Genomic DNA, 24,725 nt, shown 5'->3' on the forward strand with positions numbered 1-24,725 from the left:
TTTGGGGCTGTTTCTGGCCCATTATGGGGTGTTTTTGGGGTGTTTTTTGGGCCAGTTTCAGGGTGTTTTCATGGCTGGTTTCCTGTTGGTTTGGGGCTGTTTCTGGCCCATTTTGGGGTGTTTTTGGGGTGTTTTTTGGGCTGGTTTTGGGGTGTTTTCGTGGCTGGTTTCCCGTTGGTTTTGGGCTGTTTCTGGCCCGTTTTGGGGTGTTTTTGGGGTGTTTTAGTGGTTGGTTTCCCATCGGTTTGGGGCTGTTTCTGGCCCCTTTTGGGGGTGTTTTTTGGGCCGGTTTCAGGGTGTTTTGGTGGCTGATTTCCCGTCGGTTTGGGGCTGTTTCTGGCCCGTTTTGGGGTGTTTTTGGGGTGTTTTTTGGGCCGGTTTCGGGGTGTTTTGGTGGTTGGTTTCCCGCCGGTTTTGGGCTGTTTCTGGCCCGTTTTGGGGTGTTTTTGGGGTGTTTTTTGGGCTGGTTTCAGGGTGTTTTGGTGGCTGATTTCCCGTCGGTTTTGGGCTGTTTCTGGCCCGTTTTGGGGTGGTTTTGGGGTGTTTTAGTGGTTGGTTTCCTGTCGGTTTGGGGCTGTTTCTGGCCCGTTTTGGGGTGTTTTTGGGGTGTTTTTTGGGCCAGTTTCAGGGTGTTTTCATGGCTGGTTTCCCGTCGGTTTTGGGCTGTTTCTGGCCCGTTTTGGGGTGTTTTTGGGCCGGTTTTGGGGTACCTTGTGCAGCCCCGAGAGCTGCTGGTGGCGCAGCAGGGCCTCCCGGCTGGGGAACTGCCGCCGGCACAGCAGGCACGCCAGCTTGGCCCAGTCGGTCAGCGGCTCCTCGGGGACCCCCGGGGCGCCCCCGCGCTCCCCCTCCTCCTCACTCTCGCTCTCCCCGCTGTAGGCGGCCACCAAGCCCCGGGGGGGGCTCTGGGGGGAAAAAATGGGGAAAAAATGGGGGTTAGGGGGGGAAAATGGGGGGAAAATGGGGGTATTGGGGGAAAAAATGGGGAAAAATGGGGAAAAAATGGGGAAAAAAGGGGGTATTGGGGGGAAAAATAGGGAAAAAATGGGGGTATTGGGGGAAAAAATGGGGAAAAATGGGGTTTATGGGGGAAAATGGGGGGGAAATGGGTGTATTGGGGGGAAAAATGGGGGAAAAATGGGGGTTGGGGGGAAAATAGGGGGGAAAATGGGAGTATTGGGGGAAAAAATAGGGGTTTACAGGGAAGAAATGGAGGTTGGGGGAAAATGGGGGAAAAATGGGGGTATTGGGGGGGAAAATGGGAGTATTGGGGGAAAAAATGGGGGAAAAATGGGGGTTGGGGGGGAAAATGGGGGTTGGGGGGGGAAATGGGGGAAAAATGGGAGTATTGGGGGAAAAAATGGGGGTTTACAGGGAAAAAGTGGGCGTTGGGGGGGGAAAATGGGGAAAAAATGGGGGTTGGGGGGGAAATGAGGGAAAAATGGGGGTTAGGGGGGGAAAATAGGGGGGAAATGGGGGTATTGGGGGAAAAAATGGGGGAAAAATGGGGAAAAAATGGGGAAAAATGGGGGTATTGGGGGGAAAAATAGGGAAAAAATGGGGGTTGGGGGGAAAATAGGGGGGAAAATGGGAGTATTGGGGGAAAAAATAGGGGTTTACAGGGAAGAAATGGAGGTTGGGGGAAAATGGGGGGAAAAATGGGGGTATGGGGGGAAAAATGGGGGAAAAATGGGGGTTTATGGGGGAAAATGGGGGAAAAATAGGGGTATTGGGGGGAAATGGGGGGGAAATGGGGGTATTGGGGGGAAAAATGGGAGTAAAATGGGGGTTTATGGGGGAAAATGGGGGAAAAATAGGGGTATTGGGGGAAAAAATGGGTGTTGGAGGGGGTTTGGGGGGAAAAAATGGGGTTTGGAGGGGGGATTGAGGGGGAAAAATGGGGTTTGGGGGGAAAATGGGGTTTGGGGAAAAAATGGGGGTTGGGGGGATTGGGGGGGAAAATGGGGGTCAGGGGGAGTTTGGGGGGATTTGGGGATGGGAGTTGGGGGGCAGGGGAGATTTCAGGGGTTTGAGGGGGTCTCAGGTGTGTTTTTGGGGGGATCCCAGGTGTGTTTTGGGGTCCCAGGTGTGTTTTTGGGGTCTCAGGTGTGTTTTTGGGGGGTCCCAGGTGTGTTTTTGAGGTCTCAGGTGTATTTTTGGGGTCCCAGGTGTGTTTTTGGGGTCCCAGGTATGTTTTGGGGTCCCAGGTGTGTTTTTGGGGGGGTCCCAGGTGTGTTTTGGGGTCCCAGGTGTGTTTTTGGGGGGGTCCCAGGTGTGTTTTGGGGTCCCAGGTGTGTTTTTGGGGTCCCAGGTGTGTTTTTGGGGGGATCCCAGGTGTGTTTTGGGGTCCCAGGTGTGTTTTTGGGGTCCCAGGTGTGTTTTGGGGGGTCCCAGGTGTGTTTTGGGGTCCCAGGTGTGTTTTTGGGGGGTCTCACCAGCCTCTCGTCGCCCCCCAGCCGGGGCAGCTCCAGGGGGAGGTGCTGCCGCTCAGCCAAAGCGCCCTGGGGGGGTCAGGGGGGGTCACAGGGGGTCCCCAAAATCCTCAATGTCCCCCTCCCACATTGCCACCCCCCCCCCAGGCTCTCAGAACCCCCAAACCCCCCTGGACCCCCCAAATCCTCTCAAAACTCCCCAAAATGCCCCAAATTCACCTTTTTCTCAAAGATGGTGTAACTCTGACCACCCAAGCCCCCCCAAATTCCCCCAAATTCCCCCAAACCCCCCCACAAATTCACTTTTTTCTCCAGGATGGCGTTGCCAGCATCAGCTGTGACCACCCAAATCCCCCCAAACCCTCCCCAAATCCCCCCAATTCCCCCCCAGACCCCCCAAATTCACCTTTTTCTCCAGGACGGCGTAGTTCTGACCACCCAAACCCCCCCAAATTCCTCCCCAAACCCCCCCAGACCCCCCAAACTCACCCTTTTCTCCAGGATGGTGTAGCTCTGACCATCCAAACCCCCCCAAACCCCCCCAAATTCCCCCAAACCCCCCAAAACCCCCCAAACTCACCTTTTTCTCCAGGATGGAGTAGCTCTGACCACCCAAAACCCCCAAATTCCCCCAAAACCCCCCAAATTCACCTTTTTCTCCAGGATGGCGTAGCTCTGACCACCCAAACCCCCCCAAATTCCCCCAAATTCCCCCAAATTCACCTTTTTCTCCAGGATGGCGTAGCTCTGACCATACAAACCCCCCAAATTCCCCCCAAATTCCCCCAAATTCACCTTTTTCTCCAGGATGGCGTAGCCGGCGTCGGCCGCCGCCGCCTCGCGGCGCTCGTCCTCGCGGGGGGCCGGGGGGGGCCCGGCGCTGCGCCCGCTCTCGCGCTGCTTGTTGAGGCTGCGCGCCCAGCGCTCCATGTCCTTGGCAATCTGGGGGGCACGGCGGGCACGGGCTGGGGGCGCCCCGGGACGCCCAGGGACCCCCACGGGCACCCTAGGGATACCCAGGGACACCCCAGGGACACCCAGGGATCCCCACGGGCACCCTAGGGATACCCAGGGACCCCCCAGGGATGCCCAGGGACCCCCATGAGACACCCAGGGATCCCCAAGGGCACCCTAGGGATACCCAGGGACACCCCAGGGACACCCAGGGACCCCCCAAGGGCACCCTAGGGATACCCAGGGATCACCCCAGGTAACCTGGGACCCCCCCCGGAGCACCCAGGGACCCTCAAGGGCATCCCAGGGACACCCAGGGACCCCCCTGGGCACCCTAGGGATACCCAGGGATCCCCAGGGGAAACCAGGAACCCCCCCGGGAGCACCCAGAGGTACCCCGGGGTACCCCAGGGAGACCCTGGGACCTCCACGGGTAACCTGGGACCCCCTCAGGAGCACCCAGGGACCCCCCAAGGGCACCCCAGGGACACCCAGGGACCCCCACAGGTAACCTGGGACACCCAGGGATCCCCACGGGGGCACCCAGGGACCCCCAAGGGCATCCCAAGGACACCCAGGGACCCCTGGGGGTAACCAGGAACCCCCCCAGGAGCACCCAGGGAGCCCCAAGGGCACCCAGGGACCCCCGGAGACCCCCAGGAGCACCCAGAGCCCCCCCAGAACCCTGGGAGAAAACAGGGATGGGAGAAATGGGAGTTTTGGGGGAATTCTGGGGGTGTTTAGGAGATTTTGGGGGGGCTTTGAGGACTGTCTGTGGGGATTTGGGGGGGTGCAGAGCACCCAGAGACCCTCCAGACCCCCCAAAATGACCAGAGCACCCCCAGACCCCCACAAAGCACCCCCAGACCCCCCCCCCCTCATTTCTCAAGATTTCTCCCCCCCTAATTTTAGAACCCCCCCTCCATTTTTAGGATTCTCCCTCTGATTTTTTAGGGTTCCCCTCCCATTTTTTGGGGTCACCCCCCCCTCACCTGCTGGGCCGTTTTGGTTTTGTGCTTCTCCTTTTTGTCCTTGGGCTCTTTCGGGGTGCCGGGGGCGCCCGGGGGTCCCGGGGGGGGCTCGGCGGGGGGCGCGGCCACGTAGGTGCGGCGGTCGCCGTCCCAGTACAGGTACTGCCCCGCCCCGGCGTCGTAGTAGTACTGGGGGGGTTCGGGGGGTCAGCACCCCGAAAACCGCCCCAGGGAACCCCAAAAACCGCCCCAGGGAACCCCAAAAATCAACCCAGGGAACCCCAAAAGCCGCCCCAGGGAAACCCAAAAACCGCCCCAGGGAACCCCAAAAATCAACCCAGGGAACCCGAAAAACCGCCCCAGGGAAACCCAAAAACCGCCCCAGGGAACCCCAAAAATAAACCCAAGGAACCCCAAAAACCGCCCCAGGGAAATCCAAAAATCAACCCAAGGAACACCAAAAACCGCCCCAGGGAACCCCAAAAATCAACCCAGGGAACCCGAAAAACCGCCCCAGGGAACCCCAAAAATCAACCCAAGGAACACCAAAAACCGCCCCAGGGAACCCCAAAAACCGCCCCAGGGAAACCCAAAAACCGCCCCAGGGAACCCCAAAAACTGCCCCAGGGAACCCCAAAAATCAACCCAAGGAACACCAAAAATCAACCCATAGAACCCCAAAAACAGCCCCAGGGAAACCCAAAAACCGCCCCAGGGAACCCCAAAAATCAACCCAAGGAACCCCAAAAACCGCCCCAGGGAACCCCAAAAACCGCCCCAGGGAACCCCAAAAACCAGCAAAAGGAACACCAAAAATCAACCCAAGGAACCCCAAAAACCAACCCAAGGAACACCAAAAACCACCCCAGGGAACCCCAAAAATCAACCCTTGGAACCCCAAAAATCAACCCAAAGAACTCCAAAAATCAACCCACAGAACCCCAAAAATCAACCCAAAGAACTCCAAAAATCAACCCACAGAACCCCAAAAATCAACCCAGGGAACCCCAAAAACCGCCCCAGGGAACCCCAAAAACTGCCCCAGGGAACACCAAAAACCGCCCCAGGGAACCCCAAAAATCAACCCAAGGAACACCAGAAATCAACCCAAGGAACCCCAAAAACAGCCCCAGGTAACCCCAAAAACCGCCCCAGGGAACCCCAAAAATCAACCCAAGGAACCCCAAAAACCGCCCCAGGGAACCCCAAAAATCAACCCAAGGAACCCCAAAAAGCAACCCAAGGAACACCAAAATCTCCCCTTGGAATCCCAAAACCACCCCACGGAACCCCAAAATCGCTCCCCAAAAATTCCTCTTAAAACCCCAAAACTCATCCATTTGTACCCCAAAAATCACCCCTTGGAACCCCCAAAATCTCCCTTTTCTACCCCAAAAATCACCCCTCAGAACCCCCAAAATTGTCTCTTTCAAGCCCAAAAATCAACCTGTGGAACCCCCAAAATCAGCCCCTGGAACCCCAAAATTCCCAATTTGGAACCCCAAAAATCATCCCTTTGTACCCCAAAAATTCCCCCTCGGAACCCCCAAAATCTTCCCTTTTCACCTCAAAAAATCACCGTTTTTAACCCGTTTTTTTACAGTTTAAATCGGGATTTTTAAGGTTAAAATTTGACTGGAAAAGCTTAAAAACCTCTTGTGCACCCCAAAATTTCTCTTCGCACCCCAAAACCTCCCACTGACCCCACCCGAACCCCAAATCTGCTTTTTTACCCCCAAAACCTCCCACCCTTCAAACAGCATTTCCAGCCTTAGAATTCTATTTTTTTTTGCCCAAAATTCTCATTTTTTTGCCCAAAATTCCCATTTTTTCGCCCAAAATCCCCATTTTTTTCCCACCAAAACTTCACTTAAATCCCCCCAAATTTCACCCCGAGATTTTGGGGGACCCCAAATTCCTCCCCTCAATCCCACCAGACCCCCGCCCTAAATCTGGGCTTTTAACCCCTAAAACAGCATTTTTAGGTCGAAAAATCTCCATTTTTTCCCCCAAAATTTCCGTTTTTTCGACCGAAACTTGGCTTTTTTCACCCCAAATTTTTTGGGGGACCCCGAATTCCTCCCCCCAGCACCCCAAAACCCCAAACCTGGGAGTGGGGGTCGTAGTAGAGCCCCGTGAGGGGGTCGTAGTAGTACCCCGAGGTCTCGTCGTACTGGTACGTGGAGACGTCAGGCACGGCTGCAGGGGGCAAAGGAGAATTTTTGGGGTCCCCCCAAAATTTTTGGGCGTCCCCAAAATTTTTGGGGTCTCCGCTAGCATCTCCCGATCCCGGGGAATTCCAGGATACCCCAAAAATGCCCCAAGGGTTGGGGGGATTTGGGGTTCGGAGGGGTGGGATTGGCACGGGAAATGCCAAAATTCCCCCAAAATCCTCCCAAAATTCCTTTGGAACCCCCCAAATACACCGAGACCCCCCAAAATCCTCCCCAGGACCCCCCAAAATTCCCCCAAACCTCCCCAAAATGTCCTCCAGACCCCCAGGACCCCCCCAGGACCTCCCAAAATCCCCTCAAATCCCCCCAAAAACCCCCAGGAACCCCCCAAACCTCCCAGGACCCCCAAAATCCCCCAAATCTCCCCCAGGACCCCCCAAGCCCCCCCAGGACCCCCCAAATTCCCCCCTAGATCCCCCCAAAATCCCCCAAATTCCACCCCAGGACCCCCAAGCCCTGCCAGGACGCCCCAAAATCCCCCAAAATCCCCCAAATCCCCCCAGGACCCCCCAAAATCCCCCAAATCCCCCCAGGACCCCCCAAATTCCCCCCCAGAACCCTCCAAGCCCCTCCAGAGCCCCCCAAAATCCCCCCCAGGACCCCCAAGCCCTGCCAGGACCCCCCAAAATCCCCCAAAATCCCCCCCAGGACCCCCCAAAATCCCCCAAATTCCGCCCCAGAACCTCCCAAGCCCCTCCAGAGCCCCCCAAAATCCCCCCCAGGACCCCCAAGCCCTGCCAGGACCCCCCAAAATCCCCCAAATCCCCCCCAGGATCCCCCAAATCCCCCCAGGACCCCCCAAGCCCCCCCCCAGGACCCCCCAAATCCACCCCAGAACGCCCCAAGCACCTCCAGAACCACCCAAAATCCCCCCAAATCCCCCCCAGGACCCCCCAAATCCCCCCAGGACCCCCCAAACTCACGGTACTGCCCGTAGCTGTCCCCGCTGGGGGGGGCGGCCGGGGGGGGTCCCGCGGGGGCCGAATTTGGGGTCTCGGCCTTGAGGGGCCCCGGGTAGGTCTGGGGGAGGGGAGCACCCCAAAATCAACCCCCAGCCCCAAAACCCCCCCAACCCCCCCCCCCTTTTTTATGGGGTCCCCTTCTCATTTCAAGCTCCACCCCCCTCCAATTCACAGCCCCTCCCCCCCCTTCCCCCAATTTTGGGGTCTCCCCCCCCCTTAGGACCCCCCCATTGCCCACCCCAAATTTTGGGGTCCCCCCTCTCAATTTTATGATCCCTTTCCCTCCATTTTTTGGGGTCTTCTCCTCAGTTTTAGGACCCCTTCCCCAATTTTGTCTCTTTTTTCTTCCCCTCCTCCCAACCCAAAATTTTTGGGGTGCCCCCCCTCGCTTTTAGAACTCCACCCACCCTGATTTTTGGGGTCGCCCCTCAATTTTACGACCCCTCCCCTTAATTTTTTGGGGTGTTCCCCTTCGTTTTAAGACCCTTCCCCCAATTTTTTCTTCTTTTCCTTTCCCCCCCTCCCCCCAGTTTTTGGGGTCCCCCCCCAGTTTTTGGGGTCCCCCCCCAGTTTTTGGGGTCCCACCTGGCCGGGGGGTCCCGGGGGTGTCGCCGCGGGGGTCTCGGCGGTGGGGGAGGGGTAGGGGGCGGCGCCGGGGGGGGCGCGGGGGGGGAAGGGCCCCCCCCCTGCTGCCCCTCCCCCCGCGGGGTCCTGCGCCGGCTCCTCCGGGCCTGCAGGGGGCGCCCAACGTCACCGGGGGGGGACACACCTGGGGACACACCTGGGGACACACCTGGGGACACACCTGGGGACAGCTGGGACACCTGGGACACACCTGGGGACACACCTGGGGACAGCTGGGGACAGCTGGGACACACCTGGGGACAGCTGGGACACCTGGGGATACCTGGGACACACCTGGGGACAGCTGGGGACACCTGGGGACACCTGGGGACAGCTGGGACACACCTGGGGACACACCTGGGGACAGCTGGGGACACCTGGGGACACACCTGGGGACAGCTGGGACACACCTGGGGACAGCTGGGACACACCTGGGGACAGCTGGGGACAGCTGGGACACACCTGGGGACAGCTGGGGACACACCTGGGGACACACCTGGGGACAGCTGGGGACAGCTGGGGACACCTGGGGACACACCTGGGGACACACCTGGGGACAGCTGGGGACACCTGGGGACAGCTGGGACACCTGGGATGGGGGGGACACACCTGGGGACAGCTGGGGAGGGGAGGGTCACATCTGGGGAAAGGAGGGCCACAGTTGGGGGTGGAGAGGGTCACACCTGTCACACCTGAGGAGGGGAGAGTCACACCTGGGGAGGGGAGGGTCACACCTGGGGAGGGCGGGGTCACACCTGGGGAGGGCGGGGTCAAACCTGGGGAGGGCGGGATCACACCTGGGGAGGGCGGGGTCCCACCTGGGGAGGGTCCCACCTGGGGAGGGGGGGTCCCACCTGGGGAGGGCGGGGTCCCACCTGGGGAGGGGAGGGTCACACCTGGGGAGGGCGGGGTCACACCTGGGGAGGGGAGGGTCACACCTGGGGAGGGCGGGGTCACACCTGGGGAGGGGAGGGTCACACCTGGGGAGGGCGGGGTCCCACCTGGGATGGAGGGCGGGGTCCCACCTGTCCCACCTGGGGAGGGCGGGGTCCCACCTGGGATGGAGGGGGGGTCCCACTCACCGGGGGCGGGGCCGTCGGGCTTGGCGGGGGCGGGGCCGGGCGGGCCGGGGGGCGTGGCCGCGGCGCCCCGCAGGTGGGCGGGGCCGTAGGGGGCGGGGCCGGCCCCGGGGAACGGCTCCTCTGATTGGTAGAAGCCGCTGAAGTCGGCGCCGGGCTCCTCCCCCCCGGCCCAGGGCGGGTCCGCACCGGGTGCCGCCTGCGGGACGGAATGTTGCATTTAAATTGTCACAAAAAATTAAATTTTCTACGCTGAAATCTATAGAAACTCAATAAAATATTGCCTCTTTGCGAAATAATTACGTGCAACGTAAAAACGTACATTCTCATTTACATATGTATGCGTTTATACTGTTAAAAGTGAAGCGATTTTTACGCTTAATTTAAATTAAATTCAAGCAATCGAAATAATTTAAATAATTTAAAAGCTTCCCGTGAGATAGGAAAGATTAGCAATAAAGTTTGCGAGGTGTGCCCCTCACCTGTGACAGTGCCCACGTGTGCCCTCACCTGCATAGGAGTGCCCCTCCCCTGCCCAGGTGTGTCTTTCATCTCCCCAGGTGTGCCCCTCACCTGTGACAGTGCCCTCCCCCACCCAGGTGTGCCCTCACCTGCCCAGGTGTGCCCTCACCTGTGACAGTGCCCTCCCCCACCCAGGTGTGCCCTCACCCACCCAGGTGCGTCCGTCCCCTCACCAGGTGTGTCCTCCCCTGCCCAGGTGTGCCCTCACCTGTGACAGTGCCCAGGTGCCCAGCTGTGCCCTCACCTGTGACAGTGCCCGTGTTCCCAGCTGTGCCCTCACCTGTGACAGTGCCCGTGTTCCCAGCTGTGCCCTCCCATTCCCAGGTGTGCCCTGCCCTGCCCAGCTGTGCCCTGCCCCGCCCAGGTGTGCCCTCACCTGTGACAGTGCCCGTGTTCCCAGCTGTGCCCTCACCTGTGACAGTGACCGTGTTCCCAGGTGTGCCCTCACCTGTGACAGTGCCCGTGTTCCCAGGTGTGCCCTCACCTGTGACAGTGCCCATGTTCCCAGGTGTGCCCTCACCTGTGACAGTGCCCAGGTGCCCAGGTGTGCCCTCACCTGTGACAGTGCCCGTGTGCCCAGGTGTGCCCTCACCTGTGACAGTGCCCAGGTGCCCAGGTGTGCCCTCACCTGTGACAGTGCCCAGGTGTGCCCTCACCTGTGACAGTGCCCGTGTTCCCAGCTGTGCCCTCACCTGTGACAGTGCCCAGGTGTGCCCTCACCTGTGACAGTGCCCATGTTCCCAGGTGTGCCCTCACCTGTGACAGTGCCCAGGTGCCCAGGTGTGCCCTCACCTGTGACAGTGCCCGTGTGCCCAGGTGTGCCCTCACCTGTGACAGTGCCCGTGTGCCCAGGTGTGCCCTCACCTGTGACAGTGCCCAGGTGCCCAGCTGTGCCCTCACCTGTGACAGTGCCCGTGTTCCCAGGTGTGCCCTCACCTGTGACAGTGCCCAGGTGCCCAGGTGTGCCCTCACCTGTGACAGTGCCCACTGTGCCGCTGCGATGGCCGTGGAGGCGACGGAGGCGGCGCTGGCGCGGGGGGGCCCCTCCCCAGGCCCCGCCCCCTGCACGTCCCTGGGGGCGGAGCCTCGGCTCAGGGGCGGGGCCAAAGGGCAGCGGGGGTGGGGATTGGCCGGTAAGGGGGGGGCGGGGCTTGCGAGGGGGCGGGGCCTGTGGTGGGTGTGGCCCGTTGTGGGCGGGGCTTAAGGAACTGGGCGTGGCTTGAGTGAGCAGGAGCAGCCACAGGGCTGGGCTGGGGGCGGGGCCCGGGCCAGGGGGCGGGGCCATGTGTGGGGGCGGGGCCTGGGCCGGGGGGCGGGGCCATGTGTGTGGGCGGGGCCTGGGCCGGGGGGCGGGGCCTGTGCCAGGGGGCGGGGCTAAGGGGCGGGGCTTGTGCCAGGTGAGTGACTGTGCCAGGTCAAGGGTGAGGACAAGGGTGGGGACACACCTGGAGGGGGGTGGGGACTTTGCCCAGGTGTGGTGCCGCAGCTGGGTGTGATGCCCACCCCCAGGTGCGATGCCCACGCTCAGGTGAGGTGCCCACGCCCAGGTGAGGTGACCAGGTGCAGTGCCATGCCCAGATGCAATGCCCGCGCCCAGGTGCAATGACCACCCCCAGGTGCGGTGCCCACCCCCAGGTGCGATGCCCGTGCCCAGGTGCGATGCCCATGCCCAGGTGAGGTGCCATGCGCAGGTGAGGTGCCACGCCCAGGTGCGATGCCCATGCCCAGGTGAGGTGCCACGCGCAGGTGAGGTGCCACGCCCAGGTGAGGTGCCACCCCCAGGTGCAATGCCCATGCCCAGGTGAGGTGCCACGCGCAGGTGAGGTGCCACGCCCAGGTGAGGTGCCACCCCCAGGTGCAATGCCCACGCCCAGGTGCGATGCCCACCCCCAGGTGTGATGCCCACACCCAGGTGCAATGCCCATATGCAATGCCCACGCCCAGGTGCGCTGCCCACCCCCAGTTGAGGTGCCACGCCCAGGTGAGGTGCCACCCCCAGGTGCGATGCCCACGCCCAGGTGCGCTGCCCACACCCAGGTGTGGTGCCCATGCCCAGGTGCGATGCCCACCCCCAGGTGCAATACCCATGCCCAGGTGTGGTGCCCATGCCCAGGTGCGCTGCCCACCCCCAGGTGCGCTGCCCACGCCCAGGTGCAATGCCCACGCCCAGGTGCGATGCCCATGCCCAGGTGCGATCCCCACGCCCAGGTGCGCTGCCCACGCCCCTCACCTCTTGGAGCCCTTGGCGAACTCCACGTTGATGCTCTTGCCGTCGATGTGCAGCGGCGGGTGCAGCGCCTGCAGCATCTGCAGCAGCTGCGCCGCTTCCTGCGGGGGCACGGCAGCGGGGCGTGGCCGGGGCACCGGGCTCCAGGGGCTCCCAGTCCCTCCCAGTCCATCCCAGTTCCCCCCAGTCCCTCCCAGTCCATTCCCAGTTCCCTCCCAGTCCTTCCCAGTGCCCCCCCCAGTAATTCCCAGTCCCTCCCAGTCCATCCCAGTCCCCCCCAGTCCCTCCCAGTCCCCCCCAGTCCCTCCCAGTCCCTCCCAGTCCCCCCAGTTCCCCCCAGTCCCCCCCAGTGTCTCCCAGTCCCTCCCAGTCCCTCCCAGTCCTTCCCAGTCCCCCCAGTCCCTCCCCATCCCCCCCAGTCCCTCCCAGTCCCTCCCAGTCCATCCCAATCCATCCCAGTCCCTCCCAGTCCCTCCCAGTCCCCCCCAGTGCCCCCCAGTAATTCCCAGTCCCCCCCAGTCCTTCCCAGTTCCCTCCCAGTCCCCCCCAGTTCCCCCCCAGTCCCTCCCAGTCCCCCCAGTCCCCCCCAGTGCCCCCAGTCCCCCCCAGTCCCCCCCAGTAATTCCCAGTCCCCTCCCAGTCCCTCCCAGTCCCTCCCAGTCCCCCCCAGTCCCTCCCAGTTCCCTCCCAGTCCCCCCCAGTCCCTCCCAGTTCCCTCCCAGTCCCTCCCAGTCCCTCCCAGTCCCCCCAGTTCCCCCCCAGTTCCCCCCCAGTCCTTCCCAGTCCCTCCCAGTCCCCCCCAGTCCCTCCCAGTTCCCTCCCAGTCCCCCCAGTCCCCCCAGTCCCCCCAGTCCCCCCCAGTGCCCCCAGTGCCCCCAGTGCCCCCAGTGCCCCGTACCACGATGGTGCTGAGCTGCACGAAGGCGAAGCCGCGGTTCAGCTGCGTCTGCCGGTCTTTGATCACGCGCACGTTGGCGGCCGAGAGCGCCGCGAAGGGAGCGAGCGCCGCCAGGATGGACTCCAGGCTGCTCTGGGGGTGCAGGTTCCGCAGGATGATGGCTGGGGGCACAGCACGGGCACCTGGGCGCACCTGGGCGCACCTGGGCGCACCTGGGAGCACACCTGGGGGCACCTGGGAGCACCTGGGAGCACCTGGGCACACCTGGGGGCACCTGGGGGCACCTGGGCACACCTGGAGGCACCTGATGATACCTGGGAGCACACCTGGGCGCACCTGGGCACACCTGGGGGCACCTGGGGATACCTGGGGATACCTGGGGGCACACCTGGGCGCACCTGGGCACACCTGGGGATACCTGGGAGCACCTGGGAGCACACCTGGGGGCACCTGGGGGCACCTGGGAGCACCTGGGGATACCTGGGGATACCTGGGGACACCTGGGGATACCTGGCAGCACACCTGGGCACACCTGGGCACACCTGGGCACACCTGGGGGCACCTGGGGATACCTGGGAGCACACCTGGGAGCACACCTGGGAGCACCTGGGCACACCTGGGGATACCTCGGGATACCTGGGGGCACCTGGGGACACCTGGGCACACCTGGGGGCACCTGGGGATCTCTCAGGATATCTGGGGGCACACCTGGGGACACCTGGGCACACCTAGTGGCATCTCAGGATACCTGTGGGGCACCTAGGGGCACTTGGGCATACCTGGGGGTACATGGAAATACCTGGGGGCACCTGGGCACACCTGGGGGCACACCTGGGCACACCTGGAACTACCTGGGGGCACACCTGGGCACACCTGAATCCCTCCAAGTCCTCCCACAAGATCCTCTTCAGCCCCTCCCCCAACAACCCCCCCCCAGGACCCCCCAAATGCACCTCAAAATCTCCTAAAAAAAAAAATCCCCAAAATCCCCAAATCCACCCCAAAATGCCCCAAATTTCCCCCGGCCTCACTCACTGTCGTTGGCGTTGTCAGCTCCGGGCTCGGCGCCCCCCTGGGACCCCCCGGGGGGACCCCCAAGGGTGGGCCCGTAGGGTTGGGGGAGGGGCAGGAGCCCCCCTCCCCCCCCCGGCACCAGCTCCGGCCGGGGACCCCCCGGACCCCTCTGCTCGGCCTCTGCACCCCAAAAAACCCCAAAATTAGGGATTGAACCCAAAAAAACCCCTCTAAAATTAGAAATTTAACTCCCCAAAAAACCCTCCAAAATCGGGGATTGAACCCACAAAAAAACCTCTAAAATTAGAAATTGAGCTACCCAAAAAAAACCCCAAAATCGGGGATTGAACCCACAAAAAAACTCTAAAATTAGAAATTGAGCTACCCAAAAAAAACTCCAAAATCAGAGATTGAACCCACAAAAAAACCCTAAAATTAGAAATTGAGCTACCCAAAAAAACCCCAAAATCGGGGATTGAACCCACAAAAAAACCCTAAAATTAGAAATTTAACCCCCCAAAAAAACCCCAAAATTAGGGGTTGAACCCAAAAAAACCCTCTAAAATTAGAAATTGAGCTACCCAAAAAAACCTCCAAAATCGGGGATTGAACCCACAAAAAACCTCTAAAATTAGAAATTTAACTCCCCAAAAAACCCTCCAAAATCGGGGATTGAACCCACAAAAAAACTCTAAAATTAGAAATTGAGCTACCCAAAAAAAACCCCAAAATCGGGGATTGAACCCACAAAAAAACTCTAAAATTAGAAATTGAGCTACCCAAAAAAACCCAAAATCGGGGATTGAACCCACCAAAAAACCCTAAAATTAGAAATCTAACTCCCCAAAGAAAAACCCCAAAATCAGTGATTGAACCCAAAAAAACCCTCTAAAATAATAAATTGAGCTACCCAAAAAAAACTCCAAAATCAGGGATTGAACCCACAAAAAAACCTCTAAAATCATGAATTGAACCCCCCAAAAAACCCCTCCGAAATCGGGGATTGAACCCACAAAAAAACCCTAAAATTAGAAATTTAACCCCCCAAAAAAAAACCCCAAAATTAGGGATTGAACCCACAAAAAAATCCTAAAATCATAAATTGAGCTACCCCAAAAAAAACCAAAATCAGGGATGGAACCCCCAAATAACCCCAAAAAAACCCAAAAAACCCCAAAATCAGGGATGGAACCCCAAAAAAACCCAGAAAAATAAACCAAAAAAAACGAAGTCAGGGATTGAACCTAAAAAAAAACCCAGAAAAAAACCCAAAACACCCCCAAAATCAGGGATGGAACCCCCAAATAACCCAAAAAAACCCCAAAAAACCCCAAAATCAGGGATGGAACCCCCAAATAACCCAAAAAAATCCCCAAAAAACCCCAAAATCAGGGATGGAACCCCCAAATAACCCAAAAAAATCCCCAAAAAACCCCAAAATCAGGGATGGAACCCCCAAATAACCCAAAAAAATCCCCAAAAAACCCCAAAATCAGGGACGGAACCCCCAAATAACCCAAAAAAAACCCAAAAAACCCCAAAATCAGGGATGGAACCCCCAAATAACCCAAAAAAATCCCCAAAAAACCCCAAAATCAGGGATGGAACCCCCAAATAACCCAAAAAAATCCCCAAAAAACCCCAAAATCAGGGATTGAACCCCAAAACCAGGGGTACAGCCCCACATTCAGGGGATCCCCTGCGTATTAGAGAGCACCCCAATAATTTTGGGGAGTTTTGGGGCAGTGTAAGATGTTTCGGGGGGTTCCGCTCAAGTTTTTGGGGTAAAACCCCCGAATTTGGGGTCACTCACCGGCTTTGGGGACGCCACACTTGAAACATTTCTCCCGGCGCTTGAAGTTCTGCACCCCGCACTGGGAACCCCGAAATGTCACACCCCAAAATGTCACACCCCAAAATCTCAAACCCCAAAATCTTAAACCCCCAAACCATCACATCCCAAAATGTCACACCCCAAAAAGTCACACCCCAAAATGTCACACCCCAAAACTGCTGCACCCCAAAATGTCACACCCCAAAAAGTCACACCCCAAAATTGTCACACCCCAAAATGTCACACCCCAAAATTGTCACACCCCGAAATTGTCACACCCCAAAATGTCACACCCCGAAATTGTCACACCCCAAAATCTCAAACCCCAAAACTGCTGCACCCCAAAATCTCAAACCCCAAAATGTCACACCCCAAAATGTCACACCCCAAAACTGTCACATCCCAAAATGTCACACCCCAAAATGTCACACCCCAAAATGTCACACCCCAAAACTGCTGCACCCCAAAATCTCAAACCCCAAAATGTCACACCCCAAAATGTCACACCCCAAAATGTCACACCCCAAAATCTTAAACCCCCAAACCATCACATCCCAAAATGTCACACCCCAAAAACTGCTGCACCCCAAAATGTCACACCCCAAAAAGTCACAGCCCAAAATCTCAAACCCCAAAATCTCAAACCCCAAAATGTCACACCCCAAAATCTCACACCCCAAAATGCCACACCCCAAAACCACAGCACCCCCAAACCATCACACCCCCAAACCGCTCTGCACCCCACAAATCACAGCCCCCCAAAACTGCCCCACCCCAAACCCACCCCAGAGCCCCAAACCCACCCCAGAGCCCCTAAAGAACCTCTCAACCCCCCAAAACTCACCCCAAACTCCCCAGGATCCCCCCAAAATCCTTCCAGGACAACCCAAATTACCCCAGTGCCCCCCAGTGCCCCCCAGTACCCTCCCAGTGCCCCCCAGTACCCTCCCAGTGCCCCCCAGTGCCATCCCAGTGCCCTCCCAGTGCCTCCCAGTGCCCCCCAGTCCCTCCCAGTGCCCTCCCAGTGCCCTCCCAGTGCCCCCCCAGTGCCATCCCAGTCCCTCCCAGTGCCCCCCAGTCCCTTCCAGTACCCCCCCAGTGCCCTCCCTGTGCCCCCCAGTCCCTTCCAGTGCCCTCCCAGTGCCCTCCAGTGCCCTCCCAGTCCCTCCCATTGCCATCCCAGTCCCTCCCAGTACCCCCCCAGTGCCCTCCAGTGCCCTCCCAGTCCCTCCCAGTGCCCCCCAGTCCCTTCCAGTACCCCCCCAGTGCCCTCCCTGTGCCCCCCAGTGCCCCCCAGTCCCTTCCAGTGCCCTCCCAGTGCCCTCCCAGTGCCCCCCAGTCCCTCCCATTGCCATCCCAGTCCCTCCCAGTACCACCCCAGTATACCCTTCCAGTGCCCTCGAGTCCCTCCCAGTCCCTCCCAGTTCCCTCCCAGTGCCCCCCAGTGCCCCCCCCAGTGCCCCCCAGTGCCCCCCACCTTGGCACAGAGCCAGTCCTCGTTGATTTTGGGTTTGGGGTCGCTGTAGTGCAGGGACACGCGGTGCCCCAGCAGGGTCAGCCCGGCCTGGGGGGCACAGGGGGGGCACAGGGGGGTCAGGGGGGCCTTGGGGGGGGGCACAGGTGCCCCCCAGCCTGGCCCAGGGGGGCACGAGGGGGGGGCACCAGGCCTGGAATTGGGGGGCACCAAGGTTTGAGGTGGGGATGTCAGAGCTTGTCCTGGAGGGCATCGGGGCTGGAATTTGGGGGGCACCTGGGGGGCACCAGGATGGGAATTTGGGGGGCACTGGGACATGAATTTGGGGGGCACTTGGGGAGCACCAGGATGTGAATTTGGGGGGCACCTGGGGGGCACCAGGATGGGAATTTGGGGGGCACTGGGACGTGAATTTGGGGGGCACTTAGGGGGCACCAGGATGTGAATTTGGGGGGCACTGGGACGTGAATTTGGGGGGCACTTAGGGGGCACCAGGATGGGAATTTGGGGGGCACTGGGACGTGAATTTGGGGGGCACTTGGGGGGCACCAGGATGTGAATTTGGGGGGCACCTGGGGGGCACCAGGACGTGAACCAGGGTGGTACTAAGGCTGGAATTTGGGGGGCACCTGGGGGGCACCAGGATGCGAATTTGGGAGGCACTTGGGGGGCACCAGGATGGGAATCCGGGGGGCACCAGGGCTGGAATTTGGGAACATCAGGACTTGTTTTGAGGGGCACCAGGGGGGCACCAAAACATAAACTGGGGGCACCGGCGCTGGAATTTGGGGACACCTGGGGGGCACCAGGACAAGAATCTGGGGGGCACCAGGATGTGAATTTGGGGGGCACCTGGGGGGCACCAGGACAAGAATCTGGGGGGCACCAGGATGTGAATTTGGGGGGCACCTGGGGGGCACCAGGACAAGAATCTGGGGGGCACCAGGGCTGGAACTGGGGGGGCACCAAGGTTTGAGTTGGGGAGACCAGAGCTTGTCTCGAGGGGCACCAGGGTGGGAATTTGGGGACACCGGGACTCGTTCTGAGGGGCACCAGGGGGGCACAAACCCATAAATCTGTGGGGTACCGAGCTGGGCACCAGGACATGAAATGGGGGTACCAGGGCTGGAACCGGGGGGCACCAGGACATGAACCAGGGGGCACCAGGGGGGCACCAGAATGTGAATTTGGGGGGCACCAGGACATGAACCAGGGGGCACCAGGAGATGAATCTGGGGAGCACCAGGGTGGGAATTTGGGGGGCACCAGGCGGGCACCAGGGTGTGAATTTGGGGGGCACCAGGCGGGCACCAGGATGTGAATTTGGGGGGCACCAGGCGGGCACCAGGGTGTGAATTTGGGGGGCACCAGGATGTGAATTTGGGGGGCACCAGGCGGGCACCAGGATGTGAATTTGGGGGGCACCAGGCGGGCACCAGGATGTGAATTTGGGAGGCACCAGGGGGACACCAGGACTGGGATGAAGAGGGCACCGAGACGTGACTTTGGGGGGCACCAGGGTGTGAACCAGGGGGGCACCAGGGCTGGAACTGGGGGGCACCAGGAGGGCACCAGGAGGTGAATCTGGGGGGCACCAGGGTGGGAATTTGGGGGGCACCAGGACATGAACCAGGGGGGCACCAACACATGAACCGGGGGGCACCAGGATGTGAATTTGGGGGGCACCAGGGGGGCACCAGGACTGGGATGAAGAGGGCACCAAGACGTGACTTTGGGGGGCACCAGGGTGGGAATCTGGGGGGCACCAGGGGGGCACCAGGACATGAATTTGGGAGGAACCAGGGGGGCACCAAGACATGAACCAGGGGGGCACCAGGGGGGCACCGGGATGTGAATTTGGGGGTACCAGGGTATGAAATGGGGGGCACCAGGGGGGCACCAGGACTGGGATTTAGGGGGCACCAGGGTGGGAATTTGGGGGGCACCAGGACGTGAATTTGGGAGGAACCAGGGGGGCACCAGGGCGGCACCAAGACATGAACCAGGGGGGCACCAGGGGGGCACCGGGATGTGGATTTGGGGGCACCAGGGTGGGAATCTGGGGGGCACCAGAGCTCATCCCAGATGGCACCAGCAGCTCGTACTGGGAACACTGGGACACGCACCGGACCCCTGTGCCCATCCCCCAGTGCAGGGACATGGCCGCCACCAGTACGGACCAGTACGGACCAGTACAGACCAGTACAGACCAGTACGGACCAGTACGGACCGGTACAGCCCGGTACGGACCAGTACGGACCAGTACAGACCAGTACGGACCAGTACGGACCAGTACAGCCCGGTACGGACCAGTACGGACCAGTACGGACCAGTACAGCATAGTACAGACCAGTACAGCCCAGTACGGACCAGTACACACCAGTATACACCAAAAACCCCCTATAGCTCCTGCCCCTCCCCCACCCTTTGGCCCCTCCCCCACCCTCTGGCCCCTCCCCCTTTTCCTTTGCCCCTCCCCCACTTTCTGGCCCCTCCCCCTTTTCCTTTCCCCCCTGCCTGTAGCCCCTCCCCCTTTTTATTTGCCCCTCCCCATTTTCCTTTGCTCCTCCCCCACCTTTGGCCCCTCCCCCTTTTCACTTGCCCCTCCCCTTTCCCCTGGCCCCTCCCCCACCTGCTGGCCCCTCCCCCTTTTCCTTTGCCCCTCCCCCACCCCTGGCCCTTCCCCCTTTTCCTTTGCCCCTCCCCCACCCCTGGCCCCTCCCCCACGTGCTGGCCCCTCCCCCTTTTCCTTTGCCCCTCCCCCACGTGCTGGCCCCTCCCCTTTTTCCTTTGCCCCTCCCCCACCCCTGGCCCCTCCCCCACCCCTGGCCCCTCCCCCACCCCTGGCCCCTCCCCCTTTCCCCCGGCCCCTCCCCCACCTGGTTGGCCTCCATCCACCTGGCCGCCTCCTGCACGTGATGGAATTCCACGAAGGCGAATCCGCGGCTCTGACCTGGAACGGGCCACGGGGAGGGGGGGGGCACCCATGGGTGCTCTGGGACCTCCCCTGGGGTGGGCAGAATACCTGGGGACGCGCTGGGGTGGGGGCAGGACACCCATGGGTGGCGCTGGAACCCCCGGGGGACCCCCCAAGGTGAAGCCTATGGGTGCTCCTGGTGCCCCCTCTGGAGTCTGGGTGCCCCTCGAGGTGGGCGCAGCACCCCTGGGTGCTCCTGGGGACGGGTCTGGGGAAGGGTCTGGCACCCCTGGGTGCCCCCAAAGCTGGGCTCAGCACCCCTGGGTGCTCCTGGGGATGGGTCTGGCACCTCTGGGTGCCCCTTAGGCTGAAGATGGGGACAGGTCTGGTGTCCTTGGCTTTGGATCTGGCACCCCTGGGTGCCCCCAAAGCCAGGCTCAGCACCCCTGGGTGCTCCTAAAAAAAAGGACAAGCACCCCTGGGTGCTCCTGAGGAGATAAAAAAGCACCTCTGGGTGATGCCTAAGGACAAGAGTGGCACCCCTGGGTGCCCCTAAAATGGGATGAACAGCCCTGGGTGCCCCCTGAGTCTGGTGCAGCACCCCTGGGTGCTCCTGAGAAGGGGACAAGCACCCCTGGGTGCCCCTAAAGAGGAAACTGACACCCCTGGGTGCCCCTAGGGAGGGGATCAGCACCCCTGGGTGCTCCTGAGGAAGAGACAAACACCTCTGGGTGCCCTTAATGATGACATTGGCACCCCCGGGTGCCCCAAGGAAGGGCATGAGCACCCCTGGGTGCCCCCCAAGTCTGGTGCAGCACCCCTGGGTGCCCCTAGAGATGAGACTGGCACCCCTGGGTGCCCCTAGGGAGGGGACAAGAAGCCCTGGGTGTTCCTAAAGACACGATGAGCACCCCTGGGTGCTCCCTAAAGATGAACCTGGCACCCCTGGGTGCCCCTGGGGAAATGATGAGCACCCCTGGGTGCTCCTGCGGGGGGAACAGACACTCCTGGGTGCTCCTGGAGAGGGGACAGACACCCCTGGGTGTCCCTAGGGAGGGGACAGGCACCCCTGGGTGCCCCTGGGGAATGGTACCAGCACCCCTGGGTGCCCCTGGCAATGGGACCAGCACCCCTGGGTGCCCCCTAAGCCTGGCAGATACATCCCTGCCTGCCCCAGTGGAGGGGACCAGCACCCCTGGGTGCCCCCAGTTCCAGCACAGCACCCCTGGGTGCTCCTCGGAAGGGACTGGCACCTCTGGGTGCCCCTAAGGGTCGCATCAGCACCCCTGGGTGTCTTCAGGAAGAGAACAGACACCCCTGGCTGTCTCTGAGGAATGTGAGCAGCACCCCTGGGTGCTCCTAGAGATGACACTGGCACCCCTGGGTGCCCCTCGGGAGAGGATCAGCACCCCTGGGTGCTCCTAGAAAGGGGACAGGCACCCCTGGGTGCCCCTGGGGATGGGACCAGCACCCCTGGGTGCTCCTAGCGAGGGGACAGGCACCCCTGGGTGCCCCTGGGGATGGGACCAGCACCCCTGGGTGCTCCTGAGAAGAAGACAGGCACCCCTGGGTGCCCCTAAAAAGAATATCAGCACCCCTGGGTGCCCCTAGAAATGGGGCCAGCAGCCCTGGTACCCTCTGAGGTCCAGCACAGCACCTCTGGGTGCCCCCTAAACCTGCCAAAAGCACCCCTGGGTGCTCCTAAAGATGAGACGGACACCCCTGGGTGCCCCTAAAGATGGAACCAGAACCTGTGTGAGGTCATTGGAAGGGACAGACACCCCCAGGGAGGGGACAGGCACCCCTGGGTGCCCCTAGGGAGGGGACAGGCACCCCTGGGAGCCCCCTAAGCCTGGCAAAAGCACCCCTGGGTGCCCCTAGAACTGGGACCAGCACCCCTGGGTGCCCCCTGGCATGGGCAGGGATCCTCCCCCTCCAAGGGACCCGGATGTCAGGGTGCCCCCACCCTAAAGAGAGCCCAGGTGTGAGCAGGGGGGGCTCAGGTGAGCGAGGGGGGCTCAGGTGAGTGGGGGGGGGGGGCCCAGGTGAGCAGGGGGGCTCAGGTGAGCAGGGGGGGCTCAGGTGAGTGGGGGGGGCCCAGGTGAATAGGGGGGGCTCAGGTGAGCAAGGGGGGCTCAGGTGAGCAGGGGGGGGCCCAGGTGAGTGGGGGGAGCTCAGGTGAGCAGGGGGGGCTCAGGTGAGCAGGGGGGGCTCAGGTGAGCAGGGGGGGCTCAGGTGAGCAGGGGGGGCTCAGGTGAGCGGGGGGGGCTCAGGTGAGCGGGGGGGGCTCAGGTGAGCAGGGGGGCTCAGGTGAGCAAGGGAGGGGCTCAGGTGAGCAGGGGGGGCTCAGGTGAGCGGGGGGGGCTCAGGTGAGCGGGGGGGGCTCAGGTGAGCGGGGGGGGCTCAGGTGAGCAGGAGGGGCTCAGGTGAGCGGGGGGGGCTCAGGTGAGCGGGGGGGGCTCAGGTGAGCGGGGGGGGCTCAGGTGAGCAGGGGGGGCTCAGGTGAGCGGGGGGGGCTCAGGTGAGCGGGGGGGGCTCAGGTGAGCAGGAGGGGCTCAGGTGAGCGGGGGGGGCTCAGGTGAGCGAGGGGGGCCCAGGTGAGCAGGGGGGTCTCAGGTGAGCAAGGGGGGGGCTCAGGTGAGTGGGGGGGGGGCTCAGGTGAGCAGGAGGGGCTCAGGTGAGCAGGGGGGGCTCAGGTGAGCGAGGGGGGCCCAGGTGAGCAGGGGGGGCTCAGGTGAGTGGGGGGGGCTCAGGTGAGTGGGGGGGGCTCAGGTGAGCAGGGGGGGCTCAGGTGAGCAGGGGGGGCCCAGGTGAGCAGGGGGGGGCTCAGGTGAGACTCACCTGAGGATTTGTTGCGCATCAGCCGCACCTCACGGGGCTGCACCCCCTGCGCCTGCAGCTGTGCCCGGATCTGGGGGGACACGGGGACATGGGGACAAGGTGACACGTCACCTGGGACACGGGGACACGGGGACACGTCACCTGGGACACGGGGACACGGGGACACGGGGACGAGGTGACACATCACCTGGGACATGGGGACACAGAAACACGGGGACACGGGGACAAGGTGACACGTCACCTGGGACATGGGGACATGGGGACACGGGGACATGGGGACGAGGTGACACGTCACCTGGGACATGGGGACACGGGGACACGTCACCTGGGACACAAGGACATGGGGACACAGGGACATGGGGACACAGGGACAAAGTGACACGTCACCGTCACCTGGGACATGGGACAGTGCCTGGGGGGGACATGGGGCAATCATGGCAGGGGGCGGGGCCACAGGAAAGAGGGGTGGAGCCTGGTGAAAGGGGCGTGGCCAGCCCAGAGGGGCGTGGCCATTATGGCAGAGGGCGGGGCCAGCATGGAGGGGCGTGGCCTGGTGAATGGGGCGGGGCCAGGCAGGAGGGGCGTGGCCATCACAGCAGGGGCGTGGTTTGCCAAAAGGGGCGTGGCCAGCATGGAGGGGCGGGGCAATAACGGCAGGGGGCGGGGTCTATCAAAAGGGGCGTGGCCAGCCCGAAGGGGCGTGGCCTGGTAAAAGGGGCATATCCAATCCTGAGGGGCGGGGGGCTGGCAAAAGGGGCGGGGCCTGGGGAATGGGGCGTGGCCAGCCCCGAGGGGCGGGGCCTGGCGAAAGGGGCGTGTCCAGCCCGAGGGGCGGGGCCTGTCGAAAGGGGCGTGTCCAGCCCCGAGGGGCGGGGCCTGTCGAAAGGGGCGTGTCCAGCCCCGAGGGGCGGGGCCTGGCGAAAGGGGCGTGTCCAGCCCCGAGGGCGGGGCCTGGCGAAAGGGGCGGGGCCAGCCCCAGGGGCGGGGCTCACGTCGTTCTCGGTGGCCGCCTGCGGCAGCATGCGCAGCATGACGATGGTGCTGGCCCGCGGCTCCTCCTCGGCGCCCTCCCGGTAATCCTGGTCCCGGTAATCGCCGTCGGCGCCGAACGGCAGCGCCGGCGGCTCCCGGGGAGGCTCCCGCGCCGGCTCCCGCTTCCGCGGCGGCTCCGTGGTCTCGTAGGACGCCTGGCACAGGGGAGGGAGGGCGATGGTGAGAGCCCTGCTCACTGGAAATTTCGCTTTTTCTGTACTAATAAATACTTAGTTAAAGCTCCTTTCACTGAATGCTTCACTTTTTTTGTATTAACAAATACTAACTCCCAAAAACACAGTGTCTAATCTAAACCTGTAAAACAAACTACCACTATTAAATAGTAAAGTTAAAATTATATACGTAAAACTTAAATAAAACTCTGCAATATAGCACCGCAAAAACCTTTACCTTAACTGTTTTAAAATACAGTAATAAACGAGTAACTTTTAAAACAAAAGCTAATTTTTCTTCATCTTTTTGGCTCTTAAATAATGTTTTAATGTCAAACAAAAAAGTGCACATTGTAAACTACAATTAGCTAATTAAGGAGTTGAAATTTAAAAATTCAAGCATTCTTCCTTAATTACAAAGCTTATCTTAAAAACACCTTATGAAAATTCCTTTTATTACATTATGCTAGAATTACACGCGTTTTTGTGTATTTTATTATTTTAATCTTATTATTTTTGATTTGCTATGTGTTATAT

General features: G+C 61.0%; 2 protein-coding genes across 3 annotated transcripts in view; both read right to left on the reverse strand.

Annotated features, from left to right (window-relative positions):
* The window catches only part of RBM10 (RNA binding motif protein 10), a 31,351-nt gene that overhangs the window by 4,102 nt on the left and 2,524 nt on the right, over positions 1 to 24,725 (reverse strand). The window contains exons 4-20 of one of the 2 annotated variants that reach the window (XM_085563479.1): positions 23,976 to 24,170; positions 22,984 to 23,053; positions 20,105 to 20,178; positions 17,229 to 17,315; positions 15,731 to 15,791; positions 13,939 to 14,097; positions 12,904 to 13,064; positions 12,009 to 12,106; positions 10,751 to 10,850; positions 9,260 to 9,455; positions 8,139 to 8,284; positions 7,515 to 7,611; positions 6,465 to 6,556; positions 4,379 to 4,546; positions 3,228 to 3,374; positions 2,436 to 2,501; positions 711 to 905 (exon numbers count right to left, since the gene is read on the reverse strand). In XM_085563479.1, the coding sequence (XP_085419605.1) occupies positions 711 to 905; positions 2,436 to 2,501; positions 3,228 to 3,374; positions 4,379 to 4,546; positions 6,465 to 6,556; positions 7,515 to 7,611; positions 8,139 to 8,284; positions 9,260 to 9,455; positions 10,751 to 10,850; positions 12,009 to 12,106; positions 12,904 to 13,064; positions 13,939 to 14,097; positions 15,731 to 15,791; positions 17,229 to 17,315; positions 20,105 to 20,178; positions 22,984 to 23,053; positions 23,976 to 24,170 (2,112 nt within the window). Of the gene's footprint in view, positions 1 to 710; positions 906 to 2,435; positions 2,502 to 3,227; positions 3,375 to 4,378; positions 4,547 to 6,464; positions 6,557 to 7,514; positions 7,612 to 8,138; positions 8,285 to 9,259; positions 9,456 to 10,750; positions 10,851 to 12,008; positions 12,107 to 12,903; positions 13,065 to 13,938; positions 14,098 to 15,730; positions 15,792 to 17,228; positions 17,316 to 20,104; positions 20,179 to 22,983; positions 23,095 to 23,124; positions 23,944 to 23,975; positions 24,171 to 24,725 lie in introns of those variants that run through there. The other variant, XM_085563480.1, reaches the window with a different exon arrangement.
* LOC146764788 (uncharacterized) lies at positions 17,350 to 19,687 on the reverse strand. Its single transcript, XM_085563565.1, has 2 exons — positions 18,078 to 19,687; positions 17,350 to 18,020 (listed from the first exon to the last, which is right to left on the reverse strand). Exons 1-2 carry the CDS (start codon positions 19,042 to 19,044, stop codon positions 17,944 to 17,946), a joined length of 1,044 nt encoding a protein of 347 aa, XP_085419691.1. The 5' UTR covers positions 19,045 to 19,687; the 3' UTR covers positions 17,350 to 17,943.

Source organism: Lonchura striata, chromosome 31 (assembly GCF_050655825.1).
Source record: "Lonchura striata isolate lonStrDom1 chromosome 31, ASM5065582v1, whole genome shotgun sequence".
NCBI lineage: Eukaryota > Metazoa > Chordata > Aves > Passeriformes > Estrildidae > Lonchura > Lonchura striata.

Bases quoted from the DNA above. Each gene is read 5' to 3' on its own strand.
- LOC146764788 (XM_085563565.1), bottom strand. From the start codon at position 19,044: ATGTCTTGGTGCCCCCCTGGTTCCTCCCAAATTCATGTCCTGGTGCCC. The intron at 18,021-18,077 runs GTGCCCCCCAAA...GGTGCCCCCCAG, and splicing joins CTTGTCCTGGTGCCCCCCAG to GTGTCCCCAAATTCCAGCGC.